Genomic DNA, 20,904 nt, shown 5'->3' with positions numbered 1-20,904 from the left:
ATAAAATCTTGAAGATGATCTGTAGGGAAAGTGTCTCACTGGTCTCAATACAAAGAAAGTTTTATTGCCATTGAGCTATGGGCTTGGATTTATGTTGAAGATGTGGCGAGTCACACAACTGATCATGTTGCCCTGTTCTGCTAGTTGGAAGTTGAATGCTACAGTGAAATTTGATGTTATTTAGCTGTTCACATGGCTTCCTTAAACAAAAATTATATTTCTTGGCTTCCTTTGCATCTAGGTGTAGTCACATGACTTAGTTACTGGTCAGTGAGATATAAATGAATGTTTCTAGCAGTACCATAAATGAAGTCTCCTTAAAAGAGAGCAAACAGACCATTTCCCCCTCCACTCTTTCATCTTGTCTGGAATGAAGATGTGGTGACTGGAGCACTGACTGCCATTGTGTACAGTGAGGATAAAAGTCCCATCTTGAGGGATACGAGAGGTGTGAGCCAGAAGAATCTTTCTGGAGTCATCACCTAAGCCTTGGTCTGTCGTCACCTACTTCTAGATTTCTTTCATGTGAAAGTAAGGTCACATTTATATCTTGTTTAAGCTGCTCTTTTATTTGCCTCCCCTGAGGGAGGTATTTCCTGTCACTAAACCTAATCTTAGCAGACAGACCAGGAATATAAATTTTCCTTGAATGTGATTTTATGATGAAGAGCAGGGCTTAAAGGGAGTGAAAAGATAGAATAAATACTTTTCACCTAACTTTTCAGTGAAACCTCTGTTCTACAAACAAAAAAATAACACCACTCAAGTGGGGATTAAAAAAAATGTAATGACTTTGGAATAGAAAGAATTTTCATACTCCTTTAAATTAATTCAGCTTTACCATGTCTGAAAATGAATTCTGTGAGACAGCTACTAATTTATCTTCTACTTACAAAAGATTTGTCTTTGAAATGTGTCTTTACAATGAGAATTGAAATATAATGACAATAATGGCTACCATTTATTATTATAATCTAATGTCTACTATGGGAGAAGCACTATGTTAGGTGTTTCACATATATTATCTCATTTAACTCTTACAACTACCCTAACAAAGTAGGAATTATTTCCCCATTTTATAGGAGAGGCTCAGAGAGACCAAGTAACTTATTCAAGGTCACATAGTAACTTAGAGGAAGAGCTGGGATTTGAGGCCAGTTCTGTCTGACTTTTCTATGCTGAAACTCTGACAATTTTCATAACACTGTTTCCCCCCTCCCCAACACTGGCTTAGATCACTTTCATCAACCTACTTCTCCCCTTAATCATAACATTGTGATAGTAAAGGAAGAGATAGACTCTGGGATCCTGACCTGTGTATATATTCACTGCTAATTTTCCTAGAGATTCACTGGAAGTGAGGGCAATGGAAAGGTAACGTCTCTTGAATTTTAACAAGGCTCTCTTAATGGTATGTTAGACAAAAGGTCTAAACCAGAAATTGAGACTTGTCTCTCATATTAACTATGTATCTAATCAGCTACATTCAATTCAGTTCAGTTCAGTTCAGTCGCTCAGTTGTGTCCGACTCTTTGCGACCCCATGAATTGCAGCATGCCAGGCCTCCCTGTTCATCACCAGCTCCCGGAGTTCACCCAAACTCATGTCCATTGAGTCAGTGACGTCATCCAGCCATCTCACCCTCTGTCGTCCCCTTCTCCTCCTGCCCCCAATCCCTCCCAGCATCAGAGTCTTTTCCAATGAGTCAACTCTTCGCATGAGGTGGCCAAAGTACTGGAGTTTCAGCTTTAGTATCATTCCTTCCAAAGAACACCCAGGACTGATTTCCTTTAGGATGGACTGGTTGGATCTCCTTGCAGTCCAAGGGACTCTCAAGAGTCTTCTCCAACACCACAGTTTAAAAGCATCAATTCTTCAGCGATCAGCTTTCTTCACAGTCCAACTCTCACATCCATACATGACTACTGGAAAAACCATAGCCTTGACTAGACGGACCTTTGTTGGCAAAGTAATGTCTCTGCTTTTGAATATGCTATCTAGGTTGGTCCTTACACAAATCATTCAACCTTTCTGGGCCTCAGTTTTCTTCTATAAAAGGAAAGTCAAAACTAGGTGATCTCTAAGATCTAATCTAGTGTGAATATTCTATGATTATGTCAAAAGTCTGTCAAAGAAGAAATAAACAAAGACAGCTAGAAATGAAAGTAGGCAGTATTATTTAGAATGCTTTAACTTTCATTGTTTGACATGCACAATTCAATTTTAAAAATGAATGGACCTACCAGAAATGTGTGGCAAGCTGTCTCTGATTGTTTAAATTGTTTACTCTTGATTCCACTGTTAATTTTCGCTCCTATGGCTTCAGAAATATCTTTTTTTCCCATTTATTTAAATAACAAAAATTTATTTATATAAATTTAAATAAAATTTATTCATTTTATTTTTGGCTGCATTGGGTCTTTGTTGCTGCACACGGGCTTCCTCTAGTTGTGGCAAGCGAGGGGGCTACTGTCTTTAATTTTGGTGCTTGGGCTTACTCTTGTTGCAGAGCACTGGGCTCTAGAGCATGCAGGCTTCAGTAGTTGTGACTTGCAGCCTTTACAGCATGAGCTCAGTAGGTGTGGTACTCAGGCTTAGTTGCTGTGTGACATGTGGAATTTTCCCAGACCAGGGATTGAATCCAGGCCCCCTGTACTGGCGGGTGGATTCTAATCCACTGTATCACCAGGGAAGTCCCAGAAACATCTTTTGAACAATACTTCTCACAACACTCTTTTAAAGCTCACTAGCTGAACCATTTTTCTAGCTGGAATAAACTCTTCTAGGTTTGCTGAACTCTAATGTGTTTACACATAACCCAGTAGAAAAAAAATTCTTGATTTAATTGCAACTTAAATATTTTTCTCCACTTAAAGTGAAAATGTTAATTATTAAAAATAAATTGAAATGTGAATTTAGCTGAAAAACACATTTTACAGATGTATAAATTGAGATCCATAGTGGCTGATTAGTCCAAGATTACATGGAGAGTTAGGGCTCTGCCAGGACATCAGAGGCATCAGCTGATCTGGGTAACCTAGAGTTTTGGTGAGGGTCCAGAGTGGGAAACAGATTGTTAGCTGAACCTTGGGCCTGTACAGGATCAGGGATCCATATTCAAACCAATCTAGAAGCAAATGTGCCTTGCAAAAATAGGTTAGAAGAAAATGATGTGTCTCAGACTTGGGTCTGAAGATGTTAAATAACAAGCTTCCTCTGAGACTTCATGGCAACTAGCTGAGTTTCACGTGGGTTTGGAGCCTGAGTCTGTACTAAATGTATGGTCCCAAAACTGTAACTTGAGATTTTTAATTTAAACTTTAAATTAGTACAAATGGTCATCATGTTGTACACCTGAAACTAATAAATATTGTAAATCAACTCCACTACAGTAAAACAAAAAAAAAAGTTTACCCTGGTCTGTAGTGCAGACAACTTCCTATGAGAAACAAACATAAATCTTCCCCAGACTTAGAATTTCAACATATTTTAACCAACTATAAAAAGTGAACAGAAGTAAGAAAGCCAGCCAATCATATGCAAGAGTTGACAGAAACAAGAAACCATAGATCCAGGCCCACAAAGCCTTAACATGATCTATTTATCAGATATAGCATGTAAAATAACTATGTTTAATATGCATAAAGAAAATAGTAGATAAAGACAGAATTAAGGAGCAAGAAATTGCCAAAAATTAAAGAGAGATATTTGAAAAACAAACTAAATAATTTTAGAAATGAAATCACTGAAATTTACAATTTAATGGAAGGGTTGAACATCATAATAAATACAGCTGAAGAGATATTTCATGAGCCAGAAGACAAATTTGAAGAAATTGCCAATAAAATAACAGAGAAACAAAGAAATGGAAAATTGGAAAAAGCATAAAAGATATAGAGGTCAGAGTGGGAGAGTCTAATGGAAATTCCAAAAGGAAGTAGCAGAGAAAGTGTAAAAATCAAAAGTCAATGAAATAATGACTAAATATTTTCTATGATTTATGGAAGACATGGATTCTTATATTCAAGAGGCTCAGCAAGTCACAAACAGGATAAAAACAAGATTAATCCACACTGATCTTTAGGATAAGACATTGGGTTGCGAATTCTATTGCCAACCTCAACGCTGAAGCACAGACAATAAAGTAACTTTCCCCATGTCTCACAGCAGATTAGTTCCTTCAGCTATAAAATGAGGAAACATTATTAATCCTGCTTACACCTTAACTATGTTATGAGAATAAGAGAAACCTGTTTGCTAGGTTACTGGGAATGTGGAAGTATAAGTCAAGTTCTTACCAGGTGAAAATGTACGGTCCTTCTTTAATGAAGGACAAATCTCTGTCCTTCCTATGCCTCTTCTTTCCAATGACTCAGAAGAATGAAAGTGAAAGTCGCTCAGTCATGTCCAACTCTTTGCAATCCCATGGACTATACAGCCCATGGAATTCTCCAGGCCAGAATACTGGAGTGGGTAGCCTTTCCCTTCTCCAGGGGCTCTTCTCAACCCAGGGATTGAACCCAGTTCTCCCACATTGCAGATGGATTCTTTACCAGTTGAGCCACAAGGGAAGCCCGAGAATACTGGAGTGGGTAGCCTATCCCTTTCCAATGACTCAGAAGAATACATGTAAAGCAAATCTCTGGAAAGGTTCTAGAGGTAGTTTTTATTATCAAAGCTCAATATGCAATCCACACTCTAATAATGACCCCGGATTATGGCCATAATAATGAATGGGGGGACTTCGCTGGTGGTCCAGTGGTTAAGAATCCCCTTTCCAACGCTGGGGATGTGGGTTTGATCCCTGGTGGGGGAACTGAGATTCCACATGCTGTGAGGGTGGCTGGGTCCACACGCTACAACTACTGAGCCCAGCACACCCTAACTAGAGAGTCTGTGCACTGCAACGAAAGATCCCAAGTACCAACCCATGCAGCCAAAAATAAAAGTAAGTACATGACTGAAAAATAAGGCTTTATTAGAAAATATAATGAAATGAAGAAAATGGCTATGTCAGTATTTGGAGAAAAAATTAAAACCAATGGATAAATGCAGGATGTTTTTATTACAGGAATGAAAGTATCTTTCAGTTTATGGTGGGGGGGGGAATGTATACAGTGCTCTTTAATATCTCTAATCATTTGATTTTATACAGGATTGGAAAAACTTATTTTGATCCTTCTCCATATCTTGGCCACTGATTTTGCACAACTGAATTCTGGCTTCCTTCAAAGTCTCTCTCAACCATCTCTACTAGAGACCATTTCTACCTTCCTGCCCTGCCCCTGCTCAGACCAACCCCCACCCCCCCATGTCAGAGAAGCAGGTAGCAGGTCAGACTGTGGAGGGGAGCACCCAGGTGGCCATCTTTCCTGCAGGATCTCACCTACAGGGCCAAACACATCTTTCAGATTACACTCTTTTCTGGGTCTATTTCATTTCATGCAGATGAACATGAATTGAGAAAAATGCCAAACAGAAAATGAACTTGGAATTCAGAAAAAGTTTGGGTGAATGGGAGGAATGCATTTAATGGTGCTGTACAAAATTTTCCCGGTTTCTTTTGATGCTCCTATTGGTCTTTCTAAATGCACTCCTTATTATTAACTGTATTTGAGACATGTAAATAAGCATGCCTCCTCACACTCAGGTTTACTTAATTACATTTTCTTACCTCACAGTTGCCACCTTAAATATATGTCCCTGGTTTGAAAAACAATTTTAAAGCTTTAATGTCCTGGAACAGTCAGCAGAGTTAGCTCAGATTTACAGAGAGGGAGCTGCAAATTTACCTCACTGTTCAAACTTGTCAAATTGTCAAAAGTTTCACTGGATTTTTGCATTGCAGTCTGCTAATGATGGCAGAAAAGGTATGGTTTTTATTGCCTCAGAACAAAATGTAAAAGATGTATTTTGAAAACATTTGATATTTGATGTGCTTTAAATCACATCATAAGATTTGATGGCTATTAAATGGACTCTCTTTGATAAAGATAAGGTATTTTTGAATCTGAGAATTTGGGGGGGTTGATTTCTATTTTCACTCAAGACAAAAAAACTTAGGGGGTGTCAAGCCATCTCTGAGTAGGATGTATTGCTAGGAAATCATGATAATAGTATGATTTTTTTTCCATTTCATATCTGCCTCCCAAAAATATTTTTGTGGATTTTTACACTCTTAATCTGATTTGAATTCTATTAAGGATGCTTTGGGGGTTGTATTTCTAGTGCCACCAGTGAACTGGACTGACAGATTCTGCAAATCTACAGATAATGTTTTTACCTCACTGGTGTTAATGGTGTAGCCACTATGTTTCAAGCAGGGGTTTATTTTATTAAATCAATCAAATCAGAGTCACCTTAAGGTTTACCCTTTATTTCTTCCAGACTAGAAAAAAATGACTTTAAAATAAACTTGATCGGAGGTTGTCATACTTTGAATGCAAGTTAAAAATAATTAAGCCTACATAGGAATTAGTCATAAGCCTTTTTGTCCCTATATGCTAAAAAGCAGTATAAAACTTCCCATCATGTTTCAGTGACTGATTGTCTATATTTGAGCTTTTCAGTCCATGAAATTTGTTCATTATAATATATTAACATTGTTTGATAACTAGTAGAGACTTTTCTTTTGTGAACTCAGCTACAGCTCTTAAGAAATTCAGGTGTGTATCCCAAACTGAATAGACAAGATTATTTGCAACCCTAGGTTCCTAATCTGGGTATGCTGATTATCTCTTTTCTATTGAAGACACTTAATTTCAGTTACTTTATATATGAGTGGATTTTTCCCTTCAGTGGCATGATGAATGACTATATAGCTGTGCCCGTAGCATGTACATTCTGTTTTGAACAAAGCTTCTTTATCAAATGGCATGTACAACCCTGCTGTTACTGTAATATCTATAGGAAAAATACAGTGTACACTAATCATTTCAAATGACCTACTCAATACCTGGAAATTTCAGGAAAGTGATGCATTATATGTGATAGATATGTAGAATCAGATGAAAACGTTTTGATTATTGGTGCTTTCAATAAAGGGGAAAACGAATAATGTTCTAAAAGCATACGATACTTGTATAATCAAGGAAAGTTTTTCTAGCAATTATAATTATATGAGCCTTTTACAACTTCCTCCTCTAATTATCTGTTTTATTAGTAGATGCATATCACCATCCATTAGGGAACATTTAAAAATATAACAAGACATTGTTATATACACACATGTTTATGTGTGTGTGTACATGTGTATCTCTACAAATAGAGGTAGATTCTCAGACAAAATGGTCTATATATCAAAGTGTGGATTTCATTATAATATAAACAAAGTTATTTGCAATTAATATTTTCTCACCATAAACAATATGGAGTTGAGAGTTTATGAACTATATCCACAAACCATTGATAATCAGCGTCAACAGCTCAATATACAGGCTAAAGAACCATAGATCTCAGTGTTGAAAAGGGTCTCAAGAGCCACTTGGCTAATCTTCTACCATTTCAAAAATGAGGCAGCTGAGACTCAAAAAATTGAAATGAGTTACTCAAAATCACTATGCTGTGAATACACACACAAGCACACATGAGCACAAGCACACACACAGTGTCATCTCTCCAATGGACAAAATGGCCACATGTCATAGGATAGCCTGAAAATAAATATCCTTACAACAAAGCCTTATGGAATCTTCACCCAGAACTACAGATGATTCCTGTTATATAGCAACTGTGTATACACACACACACACACACACATACACACACACACAGCTTCCCAGGTGGCTCAGTCCAGTATTCTTGCCTGAAAAATTTCCTGGACAAAGAAGCCTGGCAGGCTATGGTCCATACTTCAGGAATACTTCAGGACCTAATGTTCCATCTCTCTAGCTGATTAATCCAGTTCTAAGATCCAGGATAATGAGAGGGGATTATGGTAGAAAGGACAGAAACTGTCCTCTCTTTGTGGATGCTTATCTTCCATAAATTTCACAGTCTGTTATCTGAGAATAACAATAGATAGAGTGGCTCACAGGAAGTTTCATCAAGAAGAAAGGAGTACAAAGCTCTGAATTCTGCTTTTATGCTCCCCCTCAGAGACTATGAGACCAGGAGAAGCCAGATTTTATGAAAGAGATGTAGTAGATGTGTTTTACAATGCCGATCTTCGAAGCTGCAGCCAGTATCTTCAGTATAGGGCTAAATGTATTACTGAGATTTCATGGCAAGGAGCTCTATTTTAAGGGAGCATGATTTGACCTGCAGTATATCCAAATGTAAACTATGTTATAACAAGCTTCTGTTGTATTCCCCTTGAGGTGTTTTTTAAAGACTAATGAGTTAACCTTTGTGAAGTACGATGAGACCTCCAGGTGAAAGAACCCTACATCAAGTATCCATTCAGTGCCGCTAACAATACTCAGTGTACCTAAAAAACAGACTGAAAATAATCAGTAAACCATTCACTGCAGTCCCCTTGGTATCAGAGCAACACAGTTAACATGCCAACAGCTAAGCTTCATGCGCTTAGAGGAAGAGAATGATCAATGGCAAAGAGCATATCCACCTTTGAAATGACATGATCCATTATAAGAATCAGATGTTAAATTGCTTCCTGTACTGAGCATACTCAATTAAAAGTCTGCACAGTGAGATCATCTCGATGGTTAAATATGCTCTGTGGGAACAACCTTTATGGAGCTTAAAAATCACAGAAGGACTATTCCTACCATGACACCGGAGATTCAGAAGGCATTTCCTTTCCCTATTTTTCAAGTTGGTAGTTTTATTAGGAAGGCTTTTGTCTGAGAGACTGCAGAATTTGGGGTCATACCTATTCACCCTTGTGCTTCTCTGACCAAGAGGTGCTTCTAGTGTTCTTTTTCTATTGCATCCAGAATGGATGGATGTGGCTTTAGTCTACTTTCTAATTTGAAAGTGAAAGTGGAAATTGCTCAGTCATGTCTGACTTTTAACAACTCCATGGACTATATAGTCAGTCCATGGAATTCTCCAGTCCAGAATACTGGAGTGGGTAGCCTTTCCCTTCTCCAGGGGATCTTCCCAACCCAGGGATCGAACCCAGGTCTCCCACATTGCAGGTGGATTCTATACCAGCTGAGCCACAAAGAAAGCCCAAGAATACTGGAGTGGGTAGCCTATCCCTTCTGCAGCACATCTTCCCAACTCAGGAATCGAACTAGGGTCTCCTGCATTGCAAGCGGATTCTTTACCAATTGAGCTATCAGGGAAGCCCCCATTCTAATTTAGTCTACCTTGAATCCATGTTATATCTGGACAAGAATGCAGTTGATATTTGAGGCCCTTCATTTCCTCGAATGTTCCCTTTTCCATAAGCTAATCTATTCACCTGAGTCCCTGCTCCTTGTCTAACTCTTCCTTTGGTGGGGGTGAGGGTGGAGGCTGAAAAGAAGTGCTAGATGTGGGATGAAATCAATAGTCCTGCAAACAACTTTCAGGTTTGCAATTAGCCAGCTCTATGACCTTGGAAAAATAATTTAACCTCACTAGCTCTCACTTTCCTCTTGTTTCAAAGATTTGTATAGCTCTTATTTACTGTCGACTCTATCTCCTCCAGCCAGACTGCAAGTGCCAGTAGTGCAGGAATCATGTATTCCTCACTGATGTATCCCAAGAGTTAGCACATGGCCCACAGTAAGTGCTCAAGGAAAATCTGTTTATAGAATATTTAAGTGGACTTCTCTGGTGGTCCAGTGGCTAAGACCGTGTTCCCAATGCAGGAGGCTCGAGTTCGATTCCTGGTCAGGGAACTAGATTTCACAGGCTGCAACTAAGACTTGTTATCAGTCACCCAGTCTTTCAATGTAGAAATCATAGTTAGTGATAATTCCTGCCTCCAGCAGCACTTATATAGTAACCATGTCCTGTTTCCTAACCTTGACCTAAAACACAATCTGTTATAAACCACGCAGTAGCTTCCTACTGTGTCAAGAAGAAATGCAAGTTCCTTAGCATGGCGTGTAAACAAAACTCCGTGTGTTCTCATCCCTGCCCATCTCTCCAATTATATCTTCTGGATCCCTAGGTGCAGCCACACCCAATGACTAGCAAGTCGCCAAATGGAATATTTGGATTCACATTTCTTAGTTTAAATTATTCCTTCTGCCTGGAATGTTCTTGGCTCTTAAATCCACCTGATAAACACATAATCATCTTTTTAGTGTTCATTCAAGTATTAAGATGTTTCCAAAGTCAGTAAAGGGAACCTTCCTATACTGTTGGGGGGAATGTAAATTGGTGCAGCCATTATGGAATACAGTATGAAGATTCTTTAAAACACTAAAAATAGAGTTGCCATATGATCCAACAATCCCACTCTTAGGCATATATCCAGAGAAAACTAACTTGAAAAGATACATGAACCCCAATGTTCATTGCAGCACTGTTTACAATAGTCAAGATATGGAGGCAACCTAGATGTTCATCAACAGAGGAATGGATAAGGAAGATGTAGTGCATATATACAATGGAATGCTATTCAGCCATAGAAAAGAATAAAATGATGCCATTTGTAGTAACATGGATGGACCTAGGGATTGTCATCTGGAGTGAAGTAAGACATAGATTTGAAATAATCTATAAAGAACTGATCATAACAGACTCCAAAATGGATGGAATAACTACAGGAGAGTGCAAAATGAAGACAGAGGTTCAACTATAGAACTATAACAATGAAAAATGCAATGAAAAGCCCAGTGGTGTGTTGTATACGAAAACTCAGTAAAATACAAGCCTAAGGAACATGTGGAAGCCCCTTATGAAGGCATACATGAAGTCATACAGATCTGACTTTAAGAAATATTACCTTAAGGTAAAGACCAGTAAGAACTCAGGAGTGAGGGAAGGGGGTGAAGAATTAGACGCTGATGTACCTGTTGAGCAGTCAGCCCCTGTCCACTTGGGATCGCAGCTGCACGTGCCAGCATCCAGAAGAAAAGTCCCGTGTCCTGAGCACTGCTCCTGACATATTGGAAGTGGAGTTTCACAGTTGATTCCTCCCCAACCAGTAGAACAGTGACATTCTCCTTTTACACAGATGCCATGGCCAGAACACATGGGGTCTAAGCAGTCCTCTGAAGGCCAGAAAAAAAAAGGCGGGTGGGGTGGGGTGGGGTTGAAAGTGAACAGGTGTGGCCAGGACACTGAGATACATTGATTTTCCAATATTACATTATTTATGCTATTTTCATTAGGCAATAAAATGACTTACATAAATGCTGTGTTTGAACCAGAATATTATCAACACTTAAAAACATGGTAGGCTACCATAAAGGTTGCAATCTAAATGTAGAAGAAGGAAACCACAGATACGTTCTATGAAATTAAGAGCAGTGTGTAGCACTCCCACACAAGTGGGTGGGTGGACCAGAATGAGCCTTCAGTAGGGATTCCTCAGCTTTGCAAAAAAAAAAAAAAATCAAGAAGTTTTGGTAAGTCATTCCCTGTCTTCTGAAATTGGAATCATAGCTCCCAGAAGTGGCTTTTATTTGATGTGTCTAGAGGAATTTTTATATATATATTTAAGTTTGGATTATTTAAGGTATTGGTTGAGGTGACTGCTGTTTCATGGAACCATATGACTAATTTCTTATAATCTCTCATTTAGTCCTAAGAAGCACTGAAAATATAACATTTTAAACACAATTTAAAAATTCTTTGCCTTGTGGATTCTCCTTCTACCAGGACACTGTGACATAGTTTTCAATGCTTTAGAATATCACAGATTCAATTATATTTGACTCTGATTCTGTGAAGTCTGGAAAATTTTGGACACATTCTAACAAATACTCTAAACTATTTCACAAGTAGATTTCTATGCTTGCCTTGGGGAAAATTATTTTGTGCTTTTAACTGAGTGACCACCCCACAGGTAACGGGAAAGTCGATGCCCACATTTCTGATCTTCGCATACAAATAAGATGAGACCAAAATAACCTAACCATTATGAGGATGTACGCTTTGAATTACTTTTCTAGCAATGGAAACAGACTGATATGATCTGCCATCATTTGCAAGACTGGCCTAGATTTAGCATGTAGCATGTGCCATGGAATGGGCTTCCCAGGTGGCTCAGTGATAAAGAATCTGCCTGCAATGCAGGAGATGTGGGTTCCATCCCTGGGTCAGGGAAGATCCCCTGGAGGAGAAAATGGCAACCCACTCTAATATTCTTGCCTGGAAAATCCCATGGACAGAGGAGCCTCAAGGGCTACAGTCCATAAGGTTGCAAAGAGCTGGACACACTTAGTGACTAAACAGCAACAACAAATGTGCCATGGAATAGAGTTGAGTCTAACTAAGCATTTTATAATTAGTGTTATTGCCATTATAATTAGCCCATGATCTCAGGGTCATTAGCACAATGCTTTAATACCTAAGCTAATCAGCAAATAAACACCAGAAGGTACATCTAATTTGATCTATTAATTATTTGGAGGGAGAGGAAAAGTGTGTGTGTGTGTGTGTGTGTGTGTGTGTGTGTGTGTGCGCGCGCGCGCATGCTCAGTCACTTCAGTTGTGTCCGACTCTTTGTGACCCTATAGACTGTAGCCCACTAGGCTCCCCTGTCCATGGGATTCTCCAGACAAGAATACTGGAGTGGGTTGCCATGCCCTCCTCCAGGGAATCTTCCCAACCCAGGGATCAAACCTGAGTCTCTTATGTCTCCTGCATTGGCAGGCAGGTTCTTTAGTGTACGATATTATTTCAGAAGGAGGTAATTTTGTTGCATCAAAATATAACAATTTTAATAAATAAAATACTATTTAACTTAATATAGTTTTCTTTTTCAGAAGACCACCTTCAATGACTAGGTAAGTCATACTTAAGTCAGAAGGACAAAGTCATTTGGCTGCAGGGACCAGGTGGGTTGCATACATGAATGAGGTGGGCTGGATATAAGAAAGCAGGGTGTGCTGGGAATAAGTGTCCAGTTTAAAGGAAGCTGCTGCTGCTGTGTGTATGTGTCTGTGTGTTGGTTGCTGAGTCATATCTGACTTTTTGCTACCCCATGGACTGTATAGCCTGCCTGGCTCATCTGTCCAAGGGATTCTCTAGGCAAGAATACTGGAGTGGGTTGCCATTTCTTCCTCCACAGGGGATCTTCCCGACCAAGGGATCGAACCCAGGTCTCCTGCATTGCAAGTGGATTCTTTATTGCCTGAGCTACTAGGGAAGCCCAAGTTGCTGTTAATTGGCTCCAATCATTGCTACTATGTAGGAATGTGGGCTCAGGGTCACCAGATATTTTTGTTGCTCCAGAGAGGCCAGAAATAGATTTTTATATCATGCTTCTCTATTTTAAATTTTGCAAAATACATCACATTAAACAACAATGAAAACACCACCACCACCACTTGGTGAAACAAACAAAATCCACCCATGCACCCATTCAGCCTGTGAGTTCCTGTTTGTGAAATCTGACTTAAAACATTTTTTATTAAAAAACATTGTATTTGGAAAGTTTCTACCTTTAAACATGGTACTCCTTGCTATCTTGGTTAGTCTATAAATTTTCTTTGTGGCCTAGAAGGCAAACTATGGCTAAGTCCTTTTTCAGCTATTTAGAAAATTTAAATTAGAATGGTCTAACTTAGGTTAAATGTTTTTCAGGGCAGATTGTAGATGTTGTAATAGACACCATTTTTTGGGGGGGTGGAAACATGTGTGCATCTGTATAGCCTCTGAATGCAGAGCTTAAATATCATGATTGCTGATGGATCCCCATAAAAACAGCTTCTAAAAGTAAGTCAGGAACTTTACTGCCTTGTCAAGGCCCAATGACATTCATATTGGAACAGATACAATCTTCACACCAAAATTCTACTATGGATAATGGAAGGTGGAAAGCTAAACTCTTGTTTGCTCATGGAGCAGAATGAGATTAAACCCTTTAAAATGCTGTGTAATAGTCTTAATGAGCCATCTTTAAAAAGCAATTATAGTGCATTTTCAGCAATCTATTTCCTGAACAACAGTTGTGATGAGACCATCTCCCATGGTAATGGTTTAATATTATTTCTGAAATCAGTCTTATTTGAGGAATGTGGCATGAAAAAGGTCTGATTACTAGCAAACTTATTTTCCAATGTGTCTTCTTTAAATGATAAAACTACTGCTGTTTCAAAGTATGTTTTGTAAATGATAAAATTATTGTGCATGTATGTGTAAATGCTCCTTTGGGGTGAATTTTAATATAAAGGCATTGTCTTGAAACTCATTAGTGGTAAGTCTACTTCCTTAGGCAGGGAGGTCAAGTTTCAGCATGAGGTATATAAAAATAAATAATATAAAGCAATAATAATAATGGTAATTACAAATCACTCCCAAAGAAAACATTTATGAAATGGTTCCAAATGTGCACAATAATATTATTTTTATTATGTGCTTTAGAGAAAGATGTAGCCTAGCGCACTCTGTAATAACGAAAGCTTATAAATTAACACCTAAAATAATCATGATGGAAATTTTCATCATAAAACAGTGTTAAAATGAGGGGGGCGTACGGCATTTTCCACTACTGCTCTGTAAGGGTCAGAGGTATGGCCTCATGTTATTATTAGAGGCTGTCAGAAGAGACATGCACTCCCATTTTGCTCCATGTACTAAGTAGACATGTTGTGCATTTATGGTTTGCAAAGACCACTTATGTCTCTTCTAGAAACACAGAATGACACCTTGGACCATTCAGTGAGAGAAAAGCCTGAAGCAATATATTAACACAGGGCTCTGACCTTCCTCGCATATTTCTCCTTTGTATCCTGGCACACAGATGCAAACTCCCATGATGCAGGTGCCGTGGCCAAAGCACGTTGGATCAATGCATTGCTCTTCTGGAACGTCACACTCTGGCCCCTTCCAGCCATTTCGGCAGACACAGTGTCCTTTTTCATATTCTCCATTCCCACCACACAGCACAGGGCACGAATCTGAAGGTTGGCAAATGAACTTGTAATGTTCTTATAATGCTTGTAAAATCTCCAAAGAGCAATTCTCTATCGATTCTCATATAATATTTCTGGCAAAAAAATTGTACTATTTCTGGCTTAGCCTTTATTAAATCGGCACATGTTCATGATTACAAACAGAATTTTCCTCTTATGGGATTGGGGGAAAGATAAATTATAAAAACACCCTGAGTGAAGAAATTATTTCAAGCACTTGCTTTCGATACTCTTAAACAACTATCATCATCACCATCATCATTATTATAAGTTAGGATTTTTCTCTCTTTTGGTGTTTCTTCCTCAAGCAGATAAAATTCATAAAACTAGGAGGGAGGTATTCCTATTATAGAGTGTTATCTTTCAAAACTTGGCCATTTAGAGATTGGTACTGGACAGATGTCTGTGCCTATTCCAGCTGTGAAGACCTTCACTGGAACATTCACTTTACTTTGTCATTCTTTGTCTTCTTATTAAAAAATTATGGACCTCCCTGAGGGTAGGGCCTATATCTCATCTTATTCATTTTTTTCCATACCAGCCATAACCTCTGCTTCTACCCCCCAACCTCCTTAAGATCTATTGGAGAACTGGGAATCTAGCAAGTGCTATTGAATTCTCTGCTGAATAGAATTTAATCTAAAGAAACTGAGTGGCTGAGAAACCTGAGATGAAAGTATTAGCAGGCTGAGAACTTTAAGAACACATTGTGAACAAGCAGAAAGCATCTCTAAAGTATTGATAATAACTGTAAGCCTATGGGGAAAACCCAGCATGATTTACCCACAGCTTTACAAGAATTAAACTATAGGAAAGTCTGGTTTAGTAAAGTTTGAAACTTTAACTTCTGCCTTCCCAGTCTTTCCTTTATAAGCTACTCAGCCAGCTGGTGACTGTCCACCTCTTCCAGTTTACCCTAGTTTGTATAAGTGGTTACCCAAAGTTCCTCCATTATAAATGAGTTTATGAAGGGAATAGAAGTACTGAGTTGGCCAAAAGGTTTGCTTGGGCTTTTCCATAAGATGCTATGGAAAAACCTGATTTAACTTTTTGGCCAATCCAATATCATGTAGTGGTTGGTTTCAGAGGATCCAGGTATCTCAGTGGTTAGATAACCTTAGTTAAGTGATTTGACTTCTCTGATGTTATTTCTTTGCCCATTAAACCAGGATAATAGATCTATATCATAGGATTATTATACAATATATGAATTAAAAGTACCACAAAGTGTTGAGAATGGTGCCTGGGAGAGCAAGTGCTCAACTTTCGGTAGAGACCATCGGGGGTGTTGCTACTGCTACTATCACTCCTATCCCTCCTCCTCTTCCTATTGTTACTAATTCTAAGTTCTCAAATGACATCAAGTTCCCTAACCAATCAGTATAACAGGGCAACCTTACCTCTAGCACAGTCAGGTCCAAGGAATCCTGGGAAGCAGTGACAATGGCCAGAGATACATTCTCCATTTCCATTGCAATTTGTCGAACAGTCATCCATTATTTCTATTAATAGAGAGAAAAAGGAAAAAAAAGAACAAACCTATAGGCTATAGAGTCTTTATTTTTTTCTAAATTGCAAAAACCCTGGGCCTATAACAATCTTTGCCCTCTGCTGTCTACAAAGCACTTACTGTCTAAAGTCAGATGCCAAAGATTTCTGTTAGAGGTCACAGTACCAAATTATTTAAAGCACCCTGGATTTGCTGAATTGGCTATTCAAGAGTGGGACTAAAAACCAACCTCACCTCTAAAATGCATCAAGGGTCTAGATGAGCTGTATTCTTAAAAGACATTCATGATAAAACTAAAAATGTACTAGGATTATAGGTCATTTCTCAAAAGCAAAAAGGGCTTTAAAATATAACCCCCAAAATGAAGTCTATTGTTTATTTTTTTAAATTTAGGTGGTAGCAAAGAAAAATGTCTTCTCTATCACCTTAAAATGTTTAATCTACTATCTTGACAGCTTAAATATGATAATCAGTATTTCATTTTCACTAATAAGTGACAATGGAAAGCTTTTAAAGTAAGTGTTCATATTAAACTCACCACCATGAAAAGCACTAGAACCTAAGCATTTTGTTGAGAAATGCTTTCTTGGCTGTAAATGCCTATCAGTTCTTTGCCACTAATTTCCCTTCAATCCATTCTTAGAGAAGAATAGGTTTCAGGGGGAATTGAGAAGGCTTTGAAGGTGCCCGTACATAGTTCTGGTGACATAGTATCTTCAATACAACAGAACTTTGACCAATCTTGTGCTAAGTAACTTAATTGAAGAGGAGCTAAAAAGCCTCCTGATGAAAGTGAAAGAGGACAGTGAAAAAGTTGGCTTAAAGCTCAACATTCAGAAAACAAAGATCATGGCATCTGGTCCCATCACTTCATGGGAAATAGATGGGGAAACAGTAGAAACTGTCAGACTTTATTTTTGGGGGCTCCAAAATCACTGCAGATGGTGACTGCAGCCATGAAATTAAAAGACGCTTACTCCTTGGAAGAAAAGTTATGACCAATCTAGATAGTATATTCAAAAGCAGAGACATTACTTTGCCAACTAAGGTCTGTCTAGTCAAGGCTACAGTTTTTCCTGTGGTCATGTATGGATGTGAGAGTTGGACTGTGAAGAAGGCTGAGCTAAGAATTGATGCTTTTGAACTGTGGTGTTGGAGAAGACTCTTGAGAGTCCCTTGGACTGCAAGGAGATCCAACCAGTCCATTCTGAAGGAGATCAACCCTGGGTGTTCTTTGGAAGGAATGATGTTAAAGCTGAAACTCCAGCACTTTGGCCACCTCACGCGAAGAGTTGACTCATTGGAAAAGGCTCTGATGCTGGGAGGGATTGGAGGCAGGAGGAAAAGGGGACGACCAAGGATGAGATGGCTGGATGGCATCACGGACTCGATGGACGTGAGTCTGAGTGAACTCCGGGAGTTGGTGATGAACAGGGAGGCCTGGCGTGCTGCGATTCATGGGGTCGCAAAGAGTCGGACATGACTGAGCGACTGAACTGAACTGAAAGTTTTATAAAAATCAGTCTCTGACAATGATATTGAAAACTATTTTTAGTTTAAAATTTTATTTGATTGTAACAGCATCAAATTCCAAGTCCACGACCTATTATGATATGTATACTTTACTCCTGCAGTTTAAAAAAAACCCCATCTTTTCATGACTTTTTTCCATACGTTTTCTATAACTTAGCACTCCTGGATTCTGACTTTTATGTTCTGGCCCATTACACTCATACTTCTCATAGGCACCAGTTTTTTCTTTTCAATCCAAATCATCTACTTCATCTAGTTTTACTTGGATAAGCTATTTCCAATCAGAAGGAAATATTCTACTAAGTAGTCTTGCTGTCTTCCACTGAACTCTGAGAATTCATAATGAGAGTTGAGAAATAGCATTTCTTCAATTGTGGCCTTTTGACCACCTACATCAGGAGGATCACCTGAAGTACTTAAAATGCAGATACCCGAGCTTCACACCAGATTTATTGAATCTATCTCTGAGGATATTAGTCATGCTCGGTTGCTCAGTGGTGTCCAACTCTGCAGCCTCAACGACTGTAGCCCACCAGGCTCCTCTGCTCATGAAACTTTCCAGGCAAGAACACTGGAGTGGGTTGCCATTTTCTACTCCAGGGGATCTTCCTGACCCAGGGATCAAACCTGCATCTCTTGTGTCTCCTGCATTGGCAGGAGGATTCTTTACCTCTAGCACCACTTGGGAAGTCCCCATCTCTGAGGATGCAGCCCAGTAATCTACATTCTAACAAATACCTCAAGTGACCCTGCAGGTGAAGACTGAATTAAAGCATTGAGAACTAGTGCTTCATAGAGCAAACTTCCATGGTTAGAGGAATTCTAATCTAGACTTTGAATTCTGCCTTGGGCAGAAGAAAAGCAAGAGGAAAAACGTGGCATCTAGTCCATTTAGGGGATCCTTAGGAAGCTGAGAATGAATCCAGTGGCTGTTTTGGATGGCTATCCTATCTACAGAGATTATTCTTCTGACATTCATATGAACACATCAGATTCTTTTCTGCAAGTTTACAATGGTCTATTCTCTGATCCCTGTGCTAGAAAACTGAACTGGATAAGACCTGACACATGGCATTTGCTGAAAACTGGGCTGGCAGGAATGTAACATTTGACAATGAGCTAACCACTTTTTAACTCATTAAAACATTAGTTATTTTCAGAAAATCATACCTTTATTTAAAAGATCATTACAAAAAGGCACAAAGAGTCTTATTTCTTTTCATTCAGAGATGGAACAATTATCTCTTTTCTTGTTTTGCTTTCTTGTACCAAAAAGAAGTGGCCATTCTTAAATCTACATTTGGATTTTCCCTGCCCTGCATGGTTAATAGGAGGCTATAGAGGAAAATTTCAAAGGTAAATATATTTGAATTTAATTTCATACCAGGTCGTATTGACAGCTTCATGGAAGCAGCCTTGTGGGAATGTAGCTACCGGAGAGAGAAAATGTTTAATAAAATTTGCTATCAAAATAAATAAAAATCTCTCTGGCCTATTGACTATCTAAGAATTGTCCTGAGGCCTGTAATGCTGGACAGAGCTTAACACCTGCAATGCAAATGAGAAGAGAAGGCAATGGAGGAGGTTTTGGAAGCTGCCACCTCCACTGGGTATCAAACAGACATTGGGATAGCCTAGGGACTCCAGAAGAGGATGGCTAGAGCAGAAACACATAAATAACTAGTGATGAAAAAGAATGTGCTTTTCTATTTATAATGGCCTCCAGGAAGTTTGTCTTCTATCTTTTAAATCTTACTCCAGAATCACTTCCTAGACACCAGTTCATTAGAGTTGAGAATTATTTTAAAGTTCTATGATTAAAACCCTGTTCTTATGCTAGAGCTTTTGGATCTGCATCTGCGCTGATGATGGGCTTTGCTTCTGGCAGATTTTCTCATGGGAGAAACCAAACCTAATGAATAATCCTATGGAATGAGAATGTTCTAAAGAGCAGGGGCTTGGAATCAGAGATATTGAGTGTCCCCAGTATCAATTTTGCCACTTGCTGGCTGTGAGACTTCTTTACTCATCCCAAGTCTCTGATTTCTTAATTGTAATATAAGTACCACTATACCTATGCTAGGCTTGTGATGAGAATCAAACAAGATAACTGAATGTAGAGTGCTTGGGGCAGAATGACACTCCATTAATGGTATATATTATCATGTTATTGAGCTGGTTGGTGAAGACTTTGGCTTATTCATAACTTTGTCTGTGAAACTAGAAAATAACATACAGTAATACAGGCTAGTTGCTCGCCTATATTAGTCACTCAGTAAATGGTTATTATGCTGTTTTGATCCCTATGAGCAGACCAAATATAGTTACGATCAATCCAACTGATTATAATATTACCACATAATAGACAAAGGAACAAATATATTATCCTCTTTTAACAATTACAAAAACATAAAAATAATGGGGAGAATTTAGAGAAATAATTTATATACCTTTCACATTTTGGCAAATTTACTTGAATTCTCTTTAAGTGAAATTGTAGGAGAAATAAGAAACAGACTTGCATAAGGAAGAAGCAAATATGTTGTTGCATATGAAACTAAGAGCTTAATCTCTGGATAATAGGAAATTATATCTCAAAGGTTAGGGTCTTTGGGAAAGGAATTAAGGGACATGAAAAAAACTCCAAGCGTGTTTCTGGGTCTATTGATTTTTGAAAGGTTAATAGCTTGGTTAGTGTTTTAACTTGAACTTAGGGGTAAGGATAACAGGAAGAGAGAAAATCCTCTTCACAAATGTTTTAAGTCTTCTAATTGCTCTGATTTCTTAGGAGAAACTCAATCTCTCATATCTGATTAGTTTGCATTATCAAAACTGAGTCTTGGTGGACAAATATGAAAGATGCAATTGTTAAATTTG

General features: G+C 38.5%; 1 protein-coding gene across 1 annotated transcript in view; it reads right to left on the bottom strand.

Moving 5' to 3' along the window:
* TENM1 (teneurin transmembrane protein 1) overlaps positions 1–20,904 on the bottom strand; it is a 413,153-nt gene that overhangs the window by 257,846 nt on the left and 134,403 nt on the right. Inside the window, exons 8-10 of the mRNA XM_040266625.1 lie at positions 16,385–16,486; positions 14,775–14,969; positions 10,914–11,114 (exon numbers count right to left, since the gene is read on the bottom strand). Of these exons, the coding sequence (XP_040122559.1) occupies positions 10,914–11,114; positions 14,775–14,969; positions 16,385–16,486 (498 nt within the window). The remainder of the gene's footprint in view (positions 1–10,913; positions 11,115–14,774; positions 14,970–16,384; positions 16,487–20,904) is intronic.

Source organism: Oryx dammah, unplaced genomic scaffold (assembly GCF_014754425.2).
Source record: "Oryx dammah isolate SB20612 unplaced genomic scaffold, SCBI_Odam_1.1 HiC_scaffold_23, whole genome shotgun sequence".
In the NCBI taxonomy this organism is placed as follows: domain Eukaryota; kingdom Metazoa; phylum Chordata; class Mammalia; order Artiodactyla; family Bovidae; genus Oryx; species Oryx dammah.
The sequence above is the reverse complement of the archived record's forward strand: the minus strand, read 5'-3'. Positions and strand labels throughout refer to the sequence as shown.